General features: G+C 42.0%; 1 protein-coding gene across 4 annotated transcripts in view; it reads left to right on the top strand.

The window, feature by feature from the left end:
- Window positions 1-8,963, top strand: part of arhgef28a (Rho guanine nucleotide exchange factor (GEF) 28a) — a 53,092-nt gene extending 44,129 nt beyond the window's left edge. For all 4 annotated transcript variants that reach the window (XM_044011971.1, XM_044011972.1, XM_044011974.1 and 1 more), the window contains 4 exons: window positions 564-611; window positions 1,258-1,776; window positions 3,760-4,045; window positions 7,670-8,963. In XM_044011971.1, coding sequence (XP_043867906.1) covers window positions 564-611; window positions 1,258-1,776; window positions 3,760-4,045; window positions 7,670-7,830 — 1,014 coding nt within the window. In that variant the 3' untranslated portion in view covers window positions 7,831-8,963. The remainder of the gene's footprint in view (window positions 1-563; window positions 612-1,257; window positions 1,777-3,759; window positions 4,046-7,669) is intronic.
- The last annotated feature ends 10,201 nt before the right edge of the window (window positions 8,964-19,164 follow it).

Consider the following 19,164-nt stretch of genomic DNA (forward strand, 5'->3'; position numbering starts at 1 on the left):
ACTTGGAATATCAGCTTTTACATCTAAATGCCATTTGATTAGCTGATTAGCTGATTAGACGTTTGCATTAACAAGCAGGTGAATGGGTGTACCTCATGTGAGTCTATGTGTTTTCATTTGATTTGTTTAAATTCTCCTAACACAATACACAATGTTGGTTGTTTATTAGCACAGTACCACTTTAAATGTACACAGTAAAATCATAATTTTGAATAGTTATGTCATTTACCTTAGATAGAAAGTGCATTTGACCTTGGATTAAGTGCATGAATATGTGACTAAAAATAGTAAAGTTTTTAAAAAAGGGCTGTAAATATATTATTATGATCTGGGTTGTACTGAGAAAAACAGGTAGACTCGTCCATAGAAACTCCCAATAGCTTCTGTTTTGTTTAGTTTTTTCCACACACTATACAGGCCCTTAAGCATTAAATCAGCCTGTGGTAGAAAACAATTCAACAATCTTTTGTCTCTTCTTCAGATGAAATGTTAAAACACTTTGCATTAAGAACACAGGAGGACATATTTATCCGCGTGCTTTTGTGCCACTCTTTCTCAAACAGATCGCTCAGAGTGTCCACAGCCTGACGCAGTTGCTCTACAGTCTGCAGGTGAGTGCCTCTCTGCCTCTCTTCACCGCCCTAGTTAGCATGTCAATAAAAACAAACAAACAAACAAACGAACGAACAAGCAAAGCCCTCCTTCTCCTCACTGTGGAGGAACACATGCTATGTTAATGTCAGGTTCAGTGGAGATGAAGGTATCAGAATACCTGCACACTCCAGCTCGAGTAAACACAGACATCACTCAGCTGTTTGATGAGCTGTAGACGAGAGGATCCCACTGATCTTTCTTTCCGCTCATGGTGTTTTGTTTCACTACACACACACACACACTCCTGTTTGGTATCAAAAAATATAAATTTGTGTAGTGTGTGTGTGTGTGTGTGCATATTTGCATAAGGATGTATGTGCACATTGTGGAATTGGGATGGTTTTATGATCTCGAGGGAATTTTCCTATTCAAAGTTCTGTGTCCTTCCTTCCTTACGAACCGGTAAACCACACATTATGCCAGCGTCAGTGGGATTATTCACCCTTGTACGGAGATGCTGTTTGTTCCCTGATCACTTCTAAACTCCGAGCAGCGCCTGATCATGATTTCCATCACATTTTGCCAGTCAAATGATCTGCACGTGTGGTTAATCCTCAGTGTTTCCATGAACTCCATCTTTGTGCTGTTCCCTCTCCGTGCCAGGCTGCGGTGACCATCCAAGACAGCTGCTACGAGGTCCAGAGGCTCCTCCTGCGAGAGAGCGGGCGCCCGTCTCCCCGCGCCCCGCGACCTCACCTCCTGACCACCCGGGGCAACACCTTACAAGAGCAGGAGAAACAGCGCAACCTGGAGAAGCAGAAGGAGGAAGCGTTGGCTGTTCAGCGGCTCCAGGGCCGACTGCGCCAGGAGAAGGAGCGCTGGGAGAGGGAGTGTCAGGCCCGGGAGAGCCAGCAGGGGGAGCAGGAGAGCAGACTGGAGGAGAGGGAGAGGCAGTGCCACCTAGAGGCGGAGAGGCTAAGGCGCGAGAGGGAAGAGCTCGACGGGCAGCTGGAGGAGTACCAGCAGAGCTTGGAGCGGCTCAGGGAGGGACAGCGGAGTGTGGAGAGGGATCGCGAGCACCTGGAGAACCAGCAAAAGCTGCTCCAGACATGGACTCACGGCCGGCAGAGGAGCGTGCCTGCTGTGATCCCTCATATGGTCATACCTCTGGATGGACAGCAGGTAGGCGGGGGTGACTCACCGCTGATCCGTCAGACAGACTGTTTGTTCTCTGCACACATTTCAATATAACTTATTATGTTTACTCTGAGCAAGTAATGCTCCTGACCAAAGCTCTTGACCCTGAGAAGAATGCAAAGTAGATATACAGTGTTTATAGAGTATTTCTTTGTTAAATTCATTAACACGCAGCTTTCCTCAGACAGCTATCATCCTGAGTTACACTCATTTACACAGAGCAGCTCAATCTCCCCTTGATAAACGACCTGCGATAATGAGAGCAATTTCAGCGTCATTTGTCTTAGAGCTCCAGCAGTTCCACACACCAATAAACAGCTTAATGATTGATGATAATTAAACCATTGCAAATAAAAGTCCCGACAGAATAATTAAAACCAGAAGCACGCGGCCCAACAAATCGCTCAAGTGTGACCAAAAGGACCTAAATTATCGACACTTCATCGTCTGAAAAGCACTACAGTGAAAAGTCCCCCTCGCAGCTGGAAGGCACGGAGGATAAAGGGCTCCACTGTTCTCCGTGTTCTTTACGTCTCAGTGTACTTCGCATGGAAAAGCAGCAGTGGTGAAACAAATATAGCACATTTAGCCTCTGTCGGGATCGGCCTTTGTGTTGCTCAGTTCAGCAGGTGTGAGTTTTCAAAAGACGCACGCAGAGCACTCGTGACAGACGGACAAATGAGCAGAGTCGCTTTGCAATGTTCTCACTCTCAGCCTCATTAATCTACACACTCTCACTAACATGGGCTCTTACAGGCCAGATGTAATGAGGTCGCCCGGGCTTTTTGCATATTTATTTATTTGCTTTCATCTGTTTCGTCAGTGTGGAGGCTGTAGTACCACCAACGGTATGACAAAGGTGTGCAGAGGCAGGTCCTTATGTTCCCCCCTGCTAATGTTTTTAGCCACAGGCGGCCGTTCACAAGGTCAGAGACGGATCAAGTGACACACACACAGACGCACACGGTCCTTAGTAATTAGCAGTCCTGCCTCAGCACAGCTTTGTGTAAAGAGAGGAGACAAGAGACGGCCATAGAAGGAGAGTCTGTCACACCTTTCACCAGACAGTCAAAGGATAGTATTTTAAAGTTTGGTTGTATGAGGTGCTGACACAGTCAATGCATGTCCCTGCTCTGCCAGTGGAGACACAAGGAAAAACATTCAAGGCCCTTGACGACAGGCTTACCTAATAAAATAAATGCTCGCTGAAGTCTCACAGTTTCACAGCCTTTTCTGACCAGAGACGGAAGTTTGTGTCGTTTTGTTAAACCGCTCGCTCCCTGCACCAAAGTCCATAGAGAAAAGCGGCGATTTTATATCACGGCACATTGGCCTTGTTGAAGCACTGCTGCTTCCATGCATGAGTTCAAATGGGTTATTTTGTGACTTTTACTGTTCAGTTTTACCTCAGTAATACAAATTTGCCAAACAAGGCAGCAGTAGACCAGCAGCTCCTGTGTCCCTGTAAGCTAAAAATGCTGATTTTCTCTATGGACTTTGGTGTAGGATAGTGAGTGGTTTACAAATATCAGTTTCCAGCCAGAAAAGACTGTCTAACGGTGAGATATACCAGTTGACATAGATTTTATTAGGTAGCCATGTTTTCAGTCAGGGTGCACAGAGTAAAGTCAGCACCAGCTGTATGGTATTGATTTTCCTTTTACTACCCCACCTCCAATAACCTAACCGCTCACAACTATCACTTTAAAGGGTCATTCCAATTACTTGTATAATCTGTTAATTACATTAAATTAGTAGTTTTGTTCAGTGCTGTGAGCACCATAAATGAAATCCAATTCTCTTCTATCGGGGTTGGAGGAATGTTATTTAACATTAATGTCCATTCTTACTCTAGAAGCAGTTACGTGGATACAAACATTAGATTACTTGTCACATGTTCACACTGTCTATTTTCCCTCTCTCATCTCTGTTGTTTTGCATGACCGTGGCATCTGCTCCCTCTCTCAGGACTCGGCACCAAGTCCGTCAAGAGACCACGCCGGCAACGGCTCCATGTTTGTAAACGAGGCTGAGTTCACCAGCACCAGCATCAACAACCGCCACGTCCACCACAAGCGGATTGACCCCAGCGCACACAACTGTCTCAACACCCTGCTGGCCAGATCCAACAGCAGACAGTCCCCCAACGCTAAGACTCCCCATAATCCACACTCAGAACCCCAAGGGTGGGTGATGGGCACAGGTTACCTCTGCAGCCCCGCAGGAAGGCTGGGACTGCAGCACACACCTGCTGGTAAGACATTTTACCATTCCTAAAATCCACTTTAAATATACTTTTAAAGTATATTGTTTTGTCCTTGTAACAGTCCATGACCCAAAAGCATTTATTTTTGTACAATTTGCTGTCATATGTACAGCCTTAAAAAAATCCAGGGCCAGGGTGAGGCCTTGTCCTTCAAACGACACCCTCTAAAAACAAAACTTCTCAACTTCTGAATTTCCCCGATTGTTTGATTTCAATACATTTTTGAGCTGCAGTGTCATGAAACTAACAGCCAGACAAGCCTGTACACTGAGGAATAAAAATAATGCTCTTGTGATCAGTCATGACATTGGTGTGTATTTGCATACAGGGGCTGGGAGAGCCAGATTTGTTCTCCTGCCGTCCATAATGCCCAGTGCTGTAAAGAGACTCAAGCTTAAGAGATGTGAATACTTCACTTTATTGTTTTATAGCATTAATGAGTTTTTTGTTCTTTTTTAAATATTATCTTTGCTTTCAGATAACGTCCATGATAGAAAGTAACACCGGCCTGAAAACACCCACTAATGACTGCATCGAGTGACTCACTTACTAGTTTTCATTAGTGGCTTTGTTTAATATCCTTATATTACTCAGCTCGAGTGCCTCTCGTGTTGGACAGTAGTGCGCTGTTATCGTACAAGCTCTGCTGCTCATTAACTGAGAAATCTGCTACCTGTGAGAATGTAAACAAACCCTCAGCCTGCACTGGTTTCATCCACGGATGTGAGAGCATACTGTAAACACACACACACACACACACACTGCTCTCAAGGCTGTATCCCTGGAGAGGCCTTGTCTGTCCTTCCTCTCAGTTAATCAGTGTCTCCTGACAAAGAAACCACCCAGTCCTGCCCCCCCCCTCCTCCCAGCAGCTCCACCTGCACCAGCAGCGAGCTGGGGGCCCTTCCCTGCCAAAGGAAAGGAAAATCAATGGTTTCTCTATTTATCGACGGGCAGACAACAGCATGTGAATCACAGTTCACAGGCGATGGCTGACTGATTGGGTCATTGATCCTAGAAAAATCTTTACAAAACTCATTACAGCATGACTTGTCATGGCATCAGGCAGAAAGTGGGGGGAAGGTGAAAGGAGGGGAATGAGAGATGTAGACGAATATTAATCTGTGTTTCTCCACTGAGGTGTGTGTGTGTGTGACATTCCTGTGGTTGTTGTCAGCATTCTTAATCCATTCATACAAGTTCGCTGGAATATTCACAGCGGGATTGGCAGGTGACATGTGACTCGTCCCTCCGCCCTCATGAAAACGGGGTCATTGTTACAGTTTCCCCAGCTATTGCAGGTGGCGCAATCTCTTCCTTATTGATCAGCTTATTAACCTTGCCTCATTATTGAGCACATGCACAAGCCCCGGTGAAACCCGAGTCACTTGTTAACAAGCCCGGGGCATAAACTTGGCTGCAGCCAGCAATGCAACGTGCATTCCAGCTGACATCTTACCCACAATGCATCCCGGACTGGCAATGAAATAATCATGAAAAACTGAACAAAATGCCCAATCTTCATTTAATTTCACGCTAGATTTAAACCCGTGGAAGGAGTGGATGTTGTATTTCATGTGCAAGCTGGGTTTGAAAAGCTCCTTTGTGGCCACATATTGGTTCATGCACAGTCTGGTATGTGGAGGAACTCGGTATCTCTTTCTTCCTGTTTAAAGAAAAGAGGCTCTTTGAAATGCTAATTCTCCATTGTGCCAGCGGTCACATGGATCAAAATATGATCCGACTTCTCATCATCACCTGAGCATGTGAAAAGTTTTGTTCTCATGCACACAATCGCAGACACAAACAGACACACACACACACACACACCCTTTTTCATTCATTGGATTTCCATAATTTGCTCCTGCACAACATAATCTTGGGGAACCAGTTGGATGGAATTTTCTCTCATCTGATGAGTCACATTTTTTTTATTTGCTCACCTTTTTATGCAAAGGCTTCAAAACCGATGAAGACTTATGTCGAGTAGATGACTCAGTGAATCATTAGGTCACTCTTTTACCAGCTGGGAGTCACAAAGCCCTTTTTTTACTTTTAGTTTGTCATAATATTTATTGTTAAATGTAAATGACTCACCATTTAAGTCATTTTTGCCTTATACTATCTTTCATTGAAAAAAAACCAACAACTCTAGATCGATGTGTGTGTTGGCCCTGTGATGGACTGGTGACAGGGTGTGCAGCTCATGTGGAGGATAATGAATGACGACAACGAATTAACGAGTACACGGGAACAAGGGTATTCGCAGACGTGAACACCTGCAGCATCAGGTGGCAGAGCGAGCCGCCTCAGTTACCATCCTTGTATCACAGAGGTGCAAAGTTAAAAATAAAGAGGAATGCTGAATCTCTCAAAAATAGATAGCTGTTGTAAACCAGGCAGCTACGTGAACTTAAAAGTAAATAATAATAATACAGAGAGGAATGTGTTATAAAAGTTATTCATTTTACTCTTCTGACTTCCTGCAGATATTAGTTGCACTGAATGTGAAGAAACTTACTATGTAAATCAAAATGTACCCTGTTTGTGGTAAACATACATGAGGGATGAGGGTCCTCACTATACACACGTTATAAAAATATTGCAAATCGCTGCTTGCTGATCTCATAGGACCTTAAATGTGTTCTTACATTTTGTCAGAGTCACGCCGCCAGCTTTTTAAACAGCTTTAACATAACAAACTTACAGCTGCATTTAGCTGCATTTGCAATTTCCTAGTTATATATCGTTCTTTAAATAGCGTTTGTTTGATGCCGGTGTTGTAACGTATTAAATCTGCTAAGGTTTCACTTAGTGCTGTGTGCTCATGCCTCATCTATCAGGCACCAGGCATATGTGGTGGCTACTCTAACACTCCTTTATATAATTAATCAAACAGACACTCTTTTCTACTGGACACAATGAGGCAATTTATAGTTCATGCCATCTGTTACCATGACAGCACACCTGCCCTTATAGTAGATGGTCGCTGCCACACACACACACACACACACACACACAAGTGGGAGAATGCAAGGGCACATTATCAGCCGGGCTAGTCACAAAACACATGGTCTTTTCAGGTTTCATAATGTTACAGCTCCTTAAAAGGAACTTCCTCTTGTGATGAGAGGGGCATGGCTGAAGCTGATTTAATATTTTTGCTCCACACACACACACACACACACACACACACACACCTCGGCCGTTCATCCTTCCTCGTTTCCATGCTCTGGTTTGCTCATCTCGTCTTGTTGGAGCGTGAAGCGTGCGGAGGCAGGTGTCATCGAATCCAGGCCGTGACGATTGATAGGGCTGACAAAGATAATGATAAAAGTGACACCTCTAAGTATGGGGAGTGATGGATATCTCGGGATCTTTGAGTTTTGACTCTCACTCTCGTGCTCCGGTGCAGGAGGCAGCTGCTGTGGCTGCTAGTGATTACAATTAAGTCTGAGCTCATTAAACAGAGGCCACACGTCCCATCCTGGTGATTATTTGTTGATGTTTTCTAAATGATGAAGTCTCTTGTCTTGTATCCCCTCTCTATGGAGTCTGTAATGATGTCTTCTTTGTGTATGTGTGTGTGTGTGTGTGTGTGTGTCCACCCAGATCATAACAGCTACATCGGGGAGACCTGGTTGTCGACAGCAAGTGGAGCGGATCTGTATCCGGATCTCCCGCATCCCAGTGACCCTCAGCTGGACCTGGTTTCCTTGGAAACTGGCAGTGGTGGTGAGGAGGGACGGGAGGAAACCATAGTGTACCTCTGAATATTGATCAATATCAGAGTCTTAAAACCCAACCCAGCACTTCATGAAGGCTTCAGAACCAGGACTGGATTCTGGCGCCTTTAGAACACTTTTCTTTGTAAATATATGTTGTTATTGTTGTTGTTGTTTTTTATTATTGTGTATATATTTGGAAAACTGTTGTGTTTGTGTTTTTTTTCTGTGAAGTGGAGAGTTACTGGAAACACACAGGGAGAAAATGAGATAAAGAAACTGGGTTTGTTTCGGACTCAATCTCGCATGTGTCATGCACCTTAGCCTGAGGCACACTGGGTGTTCTGTGTCTCTTTATTTTCTGCTGTGTGTGTGTGTGTGTGTGTGTGTGTGTATATGTGGTCTATACTATCTGCCTGGGCCCCCACAGTAACACCTTTTCTCCCTTTCCCCTCCTCTCCCCACCTCCTCATTACCTTCCTACCTCAGGTCCCACATATCTCATCTCTGGAGTTCTATATTTATTAAATTTACCAGAGAGAAAAAAAAAAGACAGCATAAACCCAATATCAGCAAAACATCACGCTGCATCTCTCTAGCGGGTGATTGTCTTGCCATGGAGTAAACTGTCCCTCATTCATTCATCAGACGGCCTATGTTTATGTGCAAACATGACACGAAGCACAAAACATTAGAATTGATAGATGAGGCATGTCAACATCAGTGTAACATTTTTTCCAACTCGCTGCCCGTAGCCATAATTTTTTTTTCTCTTTATCTGGAGTGTGTTTTTCTTTTTCCTTTTTCGAGAGAGAGAGATGTTGCAGCTGCGCTAATGTGTCATTTTTATCAGTGCAGAGGACTTCCACCCAAAAAAAAAAAAGATGCCCAAGAGACCGTCTTTTTTGTGCAGAAATAAAAGTAAAAGACGAGTCACGTTGCAGGAAAAGTCATTTTGGCCAAACCGATGGAATGCACTGATGTAATTATGTTGCAACGATGTTGATTGTGCATCTCTGGTGACTCTTATTTATACTGTTGGCCTCTCCTGCAGCAAGACTTTGGATTGTAATGTCTATTGGTCCACCACATTGTTGTTTTTTGTATTTGTTAAACTACTTGACGTATTAAAATTAAATGTTTTGTGAAGGCATTCCTTGTTCCCAGAGGATGAATACTTATTACTTCCATGAGTCAACTTTGTTTCCTCCAGCCCCATCGTTACATTTTCATTCATGCGCACCTGAGGATGAACTGTGGGCCAATTGCACTCCCCTGACTTTTCATTTAACACGTTCAAGTAAAACTTTTAGATTTATTTTCTTGTTTTCTTGTTTCCTAAATGTCGTGGTTCGTCCACAATCAAGTCAGAACTTACATTTAGGAATCTGAAAAGAAACACTCGGACCAAATCACGCCATCAAAATAGTTTGGACTGAACTTTATTGAGGGGTCGATAATGAATTGATTAGTTGTTGTAGTTGGAATTCATGAGCAAGTATCTGACAAAGTGACTCATATAGGCTATGGAACTAATACGTGGTTAATATTTGACCTGTTTGACAACATCACTTAGTTGTTTTGTCATCAAAGACTGTTGGACATAGTCTTCTGGTTCTCCCATCAGTAAAGGTTTTTCTGACAATGGTCTCAAACACTCTTGGACAGCCAGTAGGAGCTTTGTGTTTGTAAAACCTCAGAGATGTCGTCACTATTGGCCAAATTCATTGAGTCCGTCATTGTGCACGTTGCAGGAGAGCTTACATTCACACTCTGAGGCAGGTCAGTTTATTTCCTGTTTATTCTCGTCTGCATGGACTTTGACTGTGGGAGGAAGCTGAGGTACCTGGGGAAAACCCCCACAGTCAAATGCAAACTCTACACTCGTCTCATTGTGTAAATTAGACCATGTGCCAATTCCTTAGGTGTCTCGTGATGTTTCTGGTCACAAAATAGCAGTATTTTTTGCCCTGACTTTGTACCTCGTAAAACAGTTTCAATGTTATACAGTGCTTTATGGAAGATTGTATTGTAAAGAGATGTGTGCCTGTGTAAACATGTGCGTTATATTCAGACACAGCCGTATCAATGAAGTTACTTTTAGTGAACTTAAAGTAGTCCTTTGTGGGTTTTTTTTGTTCTTAATGCTGGCACACATGGCTTGTGTTGTACTGGTAATGCAATAAAACTAAAAACTGGCTGAAACAAAAACACCGCGCGCAGTCCGGGTGCAAATATCACGCTGGTTTTTATGTTCCCGGACTGAACGTGAAGCAGTGTCAACAGATATGACAGGTGGTAGACAAGGTGTATGAATGTAATTGATTTTCTGTCTGGCTGCACCCGCTGAAAAGAAGCCACAACAGCACCGGCAGAAAGTGATATGTTGTGTAGTAACAAACAAGGCTGAATATAAATGTGTGGTGCCGCTGCATTCGTTCATTCTGAATGCATAGAGACTCCTAACAATCAAAGCCGACTGTAACACTCGAGTGTGCGCTAAAAAAAGCCAGACTCCTCAGGCTTTTTCCTGACAGCAGTGATGTATTTGATATGCTCCACCTGTGTTTCTCTCTCTATTTCAGACAAAAGAGCAGAAGCCTGAGATCAACAGGGTCTTTGTTCTACTCCCAGTTACTATGTCAACAAGGTGCTGGATACAGACCATGATCATGCCCTTGATTTAGATTTCCATTCATTGATTTCAAACCTGATAATGATGATGTTGGTGCAAAGTCATTCCATCGCGTTTTCATGGTAACCATCGATGAGACACCAAAATATGACGGTTGCCCCCCAAAAATGTGCTCCTTGAAGTGTGAGTGTATTAACTGAACCTCTTTTGTGGTGCCAGCATGAATCGATTTCAGTCTTATTTACATAAGTTATAAGTGACATACAATATTTGAGTGAACAAAAACGTCTGGAGTTCCTCAAGGATCAACATTTGAGCCCCTGCACATTCACTGGCCTGCTTCCCTGCTAACGTGAATCCTGCAAAAACAAACGAAACACAAAAGTAAGTCAAAATAATCACTTGTGTTAATGTTAAATGGGATGATGGTGAATAGTTCTGCTGTTTAAAATATAGAAAAGCCAAAACCAGCTCTGAGTTAATTTGTTAATCGAGTATTACACCACAGCAACACAAACATAGACGTTTGCTAATATTACCCTTTAGAAATAGGCTGAAATGTTGACTGAGCTTTCTTAGTATTGCCAATATGTTGCTACTAATGAGACTTTTTACTAAAGGTAACTGGGATTTCACATCTACTTAATTAACATAACTTAACCGAACTTAATTAAAAAATGGCTTTCATCATATCTTTGTTTTCTCAAATGCCTTTCATAACTTCTTGGTTGTTTGTTTTGTGTGAATGATGTCGTCAAAACAAAAACCCACGTACTTCTTAAAGCTTGAACACTATATGATCTGTTCAAGTTCAAATAAGTTTATACACACATCGTTTCTGCAGACCATTTGGAATAAACCTTGATGAGATCTGAGAAATCTAACTCAGGCTAAATCAATATTTTTTCCATATAGCCCCACGTTACGTAAATCAGGGTAATCATTCAAATTATAATATATAATAGTTTTTTTATATAAATTGAGGGTATTAAATCTTATTTTTAAACTGTTGTTTGTGTTACCATTCCTTTCTCACACTGCAGAGCATATGCTGATGTGGTCAGACCTCTGGCAGCCTTTCAAGGATCCATCATACTTATCACCTTTGCTGTTAAAAAGGAGATGAGACTCCTCTCCATCAGCTCTTTTTCAGCCTGTGCTGGAGTAACTCATTTAATCAGTAAAAAAAAACTCTGTACGCCTCAGTGAGCAGGTCGCTTTTATGAATCACTTTATGGACCACGATGATTCTTATAATTCAGATGTCCCCGTGTTTTATGCGCTCCGGCACCCTTTAAAGTTCGGCCTGGTGGAAGTCTGTCAAAGGCACCGAACGGCTTTTTGAGGAGGGAATGTTTGCGTTTTTTGTGTGACAAAGAAAGAAGGTGTGGAAAGAGAAGGGGAAGAGGGCGTTTCGCGATGCCACAAGCTTTTTGTACGCACATCACGGTGATGCGTCTGTGTGTGTATACCTGTGTTTGACAGCTGTTATTACAGCCTCTCGTACACGGATGTAAATGCCAGCCAACCATCTGGATATTTCCATCGCAGGTCTCTGATATCAACCTCTGATAACATTACAAAGACTTTTCATTTCCTGATAACTTCCCAAAGTGTAAAAGGTCAAATCTATGCAGTGTGTGAGTGGTGGAGCCCAGAGAGTAAGTGATTTTTTTTATTTTCACCACTCAGTAAACCACACATAATACACATTTAAACTGAAATAGTGTTAAATACGGAGTAGCCCTTTACTCGGCTTCAGTCTCGTGTGGATTCAATAATCATAACTTGTTCCTTTCTCATTACACACTAAAGAAACCCCAGGACTGGATGCGGTTCCCGTCTGTCTAACCCTAACCCTAACCCCGTGCAAGGTAACCAATAACACAGAAGGAGAAATCCGATAAATGTGAAACTTATTATCGCTGAGTCATCTGCCTGGTTTGCTACAGGCTTTCCCAGGGGGCAGTGTAATGATTTCTGTAGGCGGGCAGAATAAACCTGCCCAGCCCAAATATAAATAATAGCCATTAAAGCATATACCGGTGAGGAATGCTTTCATGAGAAACCTGAACAATATACAGCACATAGAGAAGGTTATTAGATTTCTCTTGGGGAGATATACAGTGACAGGCCAGACTCAATATATAAACTCTTAGAGGAGAACATCTACAAGGTCTAGAACTCAGTGTGTCTGTGTTTGACTTTCAGGACTCTGTCAGGCTTTCTGTTTTTCCTCTTCAGGTGTCTTTCGCTCTAAATCTTTCACTGGAAGTTGAACAATCCAAAAGAATGCGGCCTCGTTTTTTTGACATCTTAAGTGCTGCGTCCGTTTCATCTTTGCTTTTTTTTCCTTTTTCTTTTAATATAATTGCTCTCACTCATCATGTCCTTTTAAAGTCGCGGTCATCTCCGGCAGCAGCAGCAGTGTCAAGCCCGAGTGCGAGAGTGTTTAGCCCAAAATAAATGCTAATTACAGCGCTGGAGACATGAGACAGCTCCAATGTCACAGTCACCGGCCACAAATCTGCACGCTGACGCGATGGCATGCAGGTGGTGTTTTGTTTTTTAATGACAGCATAGGTGGGGGAAGAGTTATGCCACAGTAAAAAGAAAAAAGAAGGTCACACCATTATCGCCAACGTTAAAACACAGTGGTGTAAATAGGCAGATTTATTCCCATCATTTGCTCTCTCATCGTCCTCCTCTTCCTCACATATACTTCACACACTGGAATTAGATTAAGATGGAGCGAGAGATAAGGTGACTCTAATTATCTTTTGTGTTTATTTGTTTAATTTTATATGCACAAGGTCAAAATTCAGCTCCGCTGGTAATATAGGGCAGTATTTCTGATTTTCCAAACTCACGTACCACTGGTGGTACACGTACCGCAGTTTAATACTACTTGGCTGGTGTAATTACATTACATTACATGTCATTTAGCAGACGCTTTTATCCAAAGCGACTTACAATGGAATCAAGTACAATTAGCCAGGGGTGGAATCGAACTTGCGACCATGATGTCTTTGGTACACAAGGTACGGTCTTAACCACTGATCCACTCCACTCCACACCTAATAAAGGGTATAATAAGCAAGGTTGTGCATCACATCTCAAGAGATAAACTAGTCCAGAAACAGTAGGATGGTCAGAACTCGATGTGTAATAGTTAAAGAAGACAAAAAAGAAAAACGGTATCCAATCAAATCAGTTTCAAATTAGGATTTAGTCACATTTCAAGTGTCGTCTTTGCTTGACACGAGCCATCTGTGTTTGTTTGCTGACAGATATTTTCATTGTGTGTTCGCTTTGAGGCAGCACATCTATCAGCGGGTCCAAATTAATACTTGGATGTTGTTGTTTTTTAAAAGTTGGAACACAACAAGTACGCCCGCTACGTGTGATGTGAACGCAGCATTAATTGGCTTTGCAGCACTCCTTCTTTTTTCTCTTTTTGAGATCGCGTCGCAAATTTCCAGTAGTTCAAACCAACAACACACACAATGCATTCAAATGTAATTGGACATAAATGTCCATGAGGAGTTTTTATGTGATTCTTTTCCTCCCACATGCATTACATTATCGTCATCGTGTACTCTAACCTGACTGGTATGGCAATAATTATCCGAGACAGTATAGGATTAACAGTATGTGCCACATATGAGATAATACAAGATAACCACACTTTTTTTTATATATATATATAAATGCATTGATACGCACTTGTACAGTACATGTTTCCATCTCATGCGCAATCATGGCATAATGAGCTTTGAAGTTCTTTAGCAGGAATAATGGCGAGTCATGTAATTGCAACATCTGCGCTCCATCTGCAGCTGGAAGCGAGGTCGGAAGATGCTTTTGATGAAAAGCAGAAACAGGCAAATGCTAACATGTTTTTCCCCCGCATGTGAAACCTCGTCAGAGTCAGAAATTCCCCCAATTTTCCCCCCCCGAGTTAAGAAACGCTGCATGTCAATTTCATTAGTCAGGATAATGTATGTCAGAGAGCGTTACGTCTGACGATCCATGCACTTCCAATTGCTTCCATACCTCTACCTGCGATCTGTTCTATGTCTTATAATATCCACTAGTCCGTGTACATCACTCACAGCACCTGTTGGAGGCCTTTTCTGGATAGTGAATCATTATTTATGGGCTTGTTGTCTCTGCAGAAGCTTGTTGACCGCCTGCAGTCCTGTCAGCGCCGCGTCGTTCTCTCTGTCATCGGAGCCATCAGCTGCTGCCGTGATGTTGTTGGCACAACAACATTAAAGGGAGCGAGCACACGTGTGTCTTCCTCGAGGGAGGAAAAGTGTATTTAATCACGTGCGTGTCTGTGTGTGGTTTGGTCATAGACCATCAGCTTTCTGCAGCCATGAAGGAGGAAAAGAGAGAATGTTTTTCTAATAGAGGGAGGCCATTAAATGGCTCCTGTAATTGCAGTCCTCGTGGTTTCGGGTGGATGGGTGGGTGGGTTGGTTAGAGTGAGCATTCTTGCAGACGTAGTGATGCACGCCACGGAACCGTACCTGTCAGCACTTGAGGAGCGTGTGACATGCCTGTGAGGGCGTTCGTGAGAGCGCGGGGATGAGCTGTTTACTCTGATCCTGCACCGTGACAGTGGGGTAATCCTCAACAATAGGCCGACACATTAGTCCAACCTGCCCACCTGCTTCTCAATGGGACCCTCATTTTGCTCCTTTGTCCTGCTAAATTAAAGCACGCTGTCAGGTGTCACGTGGTGCGTGTGAACGTGAGGCGATGTAAGCGCTGAGGTCATGGAGGGTTAGGGCGTTGTGTGTGAGTTGCAGACGTGTAAAGATAAGCTAATAACTAATTGTCTAACTTAGTGATGGAGCTACTGGAGGGAAACGGGCTGGGATGTGTGTTTGCTTGTTTGATCAGTGGATTAGAAAGAGCGGTGAGTTCTGGAAAAGACATCGAGTATAATATACGCTCAACGGCCAATTTATTATGTACACATGTACAACGACTCGTTAACATAATCAGCCAATCATACGGCAGCAAATGTTCACACTCACAGATGAATTAAAACAGAGTAAAAACATAATTCAGTTTAAAAGAATATACAAAATACAAATGTTAAAGGATCTATCTATCTATCTATCTATCTATCTATCTATCTATCTTTCTATCTATCTATACATACAATTTAATAAGCACCTCTACATCAAAAAAACATAGATACTGTGCTGGTTGAATGCTATTTTCTTCACATGTTTTGCACTAACAACACTGTGCAATCGATTTTAATGTCATAAAGACAAGGTCAAGACCAACAAGTGTCAATTTCAGCTTTAAATCACACTGAATTACAGTGTTTTTGTACAGTTTTCATTCATACTGTACAAAAGTTCAACTTTCCCAGTGTACTTATGAACCCTGGACAACACATGTTATTAAAATAGGTGAAAACAGGGTCAGTCCACACCTCCATCCACCCGTGCACAAAGATGAACCAATAATTACAGCTCTCAGTGGTTGGTCATCTGCTGTGGGCACAGCAGCCCTGTGATCAGCCGAGGAGTTCGGAATTAGTGACGCTCTGTATACATCGGCTATTTAGGCCATAACAGATTAAACAGGTTATGGCTGAAGAGGGTCATCGTGCATATCTTCGTGTTTGATGCACCAGTGCAGGAGGAGAGTTTTTAACCTTAGTTTGGCACTGCTGAGAGGAAAACGATGTCACAACTTCAAAGTCTCCAAAATCTGGGCTGCATGTGCAAGCGCTGTACACTTCCACGCACAGCATTAGCAGTAAAGCAGCGGCTTTAACACTGCATCCTCTCTGTTTGTTTTCCGAGACGTGTGTTTGAGATGGAACCCGACCAAGGCTGTTCAGATCATGTGTCACATTGAGCTGCGCTGTGCTCCACATCAGCTCCAAACTGAAGACAAACAGCAGAGGAGCCGTGCAAACGTCTCTGTTAATGTTTCACTAAAAACATCCTGATGGGAGGGAACAAGGGGAGGAATCCCTTCTGTTCCGTTTGACTCAAAACAACATTGTGGTGTACTGTCGTTCAAGGTCAGTAGGCCACTGCAAAATGGATCACTTGCGTATTGTTTACCTTGCAAATGAATCGTGTAATGTTCTGTGGAAAAAGCAAATGATGCAGTCTCCTGGAAAAAGGATGCTCAGACTCCGATTTTTGAAAACAAGCGTCAGGCTCTGTCCATTAGCTTCATCCAGTCAGAGTGGTCCGTATAATATCTGTTCACAACGACGCTCGAGTGAACACTGGATCCCATTTAGCCAATCTATGTGCGGATAAACACAGGTTTTGTATTCTACTTGCCGAAAAACAACAAACGCTTATTTGTTTTTAAACCTGTCCAAAGGCAGCAGAGTTCTTCCTGTGCTACGGCTGCTCTAAATTAAAGCAGAGAGCCAAACGATACACACTGGGCCTGTTCCTTGTTGAAATGTATCTCGTAGTTTAACTCAAAGGGCTTTTTTCCAGGTCTCAGGCATTTTGAAGCTCATGCATGTTACATTTCTATCCATCTTACACAAGCTGCGAGCCAAGAATGAGTAAGAACGAGTCCGTAGGCCTTTTATTTACAGCCGACTGGCTGAGTAGGTGGTCCTCCACTGGGGACACATGCAGTATATTTCCATAAGTCCAGCTACATGTGTATCCATTCAGTTAGACTCCTGCAACTGTCCCAGTTTACAAACACTTGTCGGGAATTGATTTATTGAATGAAGTGTGTCCAGCTCCTCCATGCAGGGCCGTTTCTAGCTTTGTAGGGGGGGCTATGCAAGATACAGTTTGAGGGCCTCGAGTTTAACTACAATGGAGAGATTCCTAACCCTTTAGATGTTAAACGGTCATGCTACAATCTATTACACTTCGTTAGCAAAACAGGCTACAGTGATGATAATCTCTCAGATTAAAATTAAACTTCATCATTTGAGCCACTCTTGCAGGTTACACTGATAAAAAAAATGATAAAATATGGAAAACAACAATCCTCTATATGTCAATAAGTGAAACAGATATTGAGTGTTTTTTTTTTTAAATGTTTACTTGAAATCCAGTGTTGTCATGTAAAATGTACTATTTTAAATACTTAATACAACATTCATGGATCTGTACTTTGTTATTTATATTTCTAGCAACTTTTACTTTTATTCCACTACATTTTCCTCTAACTATCTTTGTTACTCGTTACTACCAAATAAAATCAGAAGAAGAGTTGGTATTATGGTCTGTATTTATATTTTATTTATTATTATTATATTTATTTTATTATTATTATTATTATTATTATTATTATTATTATTATTATTATTATTAGCCAGGAATTGAACCATCAGCCTTCCCGTTGAAAGACAACTCACCCTACCACTGTGCTACCATGGTTCAGTCCTAAAAAGTACATTTTATATCAGAAAATAACCTTTGATAGAGTATTATGTCATATACTTTAAGGATTTTACTTAAGTAATATAAAAAGTGACTTCAACATCTACCAAAGTCATTTTCTGGCAAGATACTTGTACATTTTAGACTGGTTGAATATTGAAAGCAAGAACACAACTCAACAAAAAAATAAATAAATAAAGTGGGCCACACCCATGATCAACAGGAAATAATGAGGCTATTACTTGCCAGCATCCATATCAATGTTCAAACAATAACAACAAAACAAAACAAAATAATATTGGACTGTTAGTGTACAACTACAGTGTTTTCTCTCATTAAAACTTCTAGTTTTTCCTTCATTTTAAATTGTTAATTCACCATTTTAACATGCAGTAAAGTTATTCTCTAAAAATGGGCAAAGGAACTCAAAGGACACTTTGAGGCTTAGGTGTTAAAGGGTTAATTCTCCTCAGATGAAGCTGCACATACATGTTCAGGGCCCCCTGGTGGCTAGGGGGCATACAGCAAGAAACGGCTATGCCACTATGCTAGTTGGCGATATACAAATAATGTTCCATTGTTTCTGCTCATGTGACCAAACAGAGGCAGAATATCGACATCATTAGCAACGTAAAAAGTTACGCACGGCGGCTTTAAAGGTTTACAGGGTAGTTTAACTGTAAATGTTTATCCATTCACTCGTCATCAAGATACTTGATTAAAACCAATATTTATGAATAAAAGTCTAATGACTTGTTGAGGTAATGTTTGTTGTGCTGTTATAAACTTTGACCTTTGTTGTTGTTGGCGCTGTAGAGTAAAACTGAGGTTTCTCCTGTGGGAATCTTAATTCAAGGCAGTCCTCACAAAAGTTGTGTAAATACTTTACATTTTCGTTTTGGCTGAACAGGGAAATTTAGGGAATTACCAATGTCAGTTGGATACTTTCTCTTGGGAGCCTGAATGTCGGTCCAGTTTTTTGTTCATGATTTTGTTATAACTTGGTGCGCTCTGATCTTTACATACCCATGCCTTCAAAGCTTTGCAGTGTGAACGCAGTGCCAGAACACATTCACTGGAACATGTGTTTCTACTTTGTACTTCCACTTCATTTCCTCGCCATTCTTGTTCTATAACCTAGTCGGGAACATCGTCACTGTACATGTGTGTGTGTGTTCATGTAAAGTAAACTGATACCTTTCAAATTATTTAATGATGGTAATATTAAATAGGCTGTTATTAAACGAGGATAACTGTCCTGAAACCCTGTTTTATTAAATATGATTTTAAAAGTCGTTTAGATTTTATATCCCTGCTCACAGCGGGATCATAATTTCACATTCC

Source organism: Solea senegalensis, linkage group LG21 (assembly GCF_019176455.1).
Source record: "Solea senegalensis isolate Sse05_10M linkage group LG21, IFAPA_SoseM_1, whole genome shotgun sequence".
NCBI classification, from domain to species: domain Eukaryota; kingdom Metazoa; phylum Chordata; class Actinopteri; order Pleuronectiformes; family Soleidae; genus Solea; species Solea senegalensis.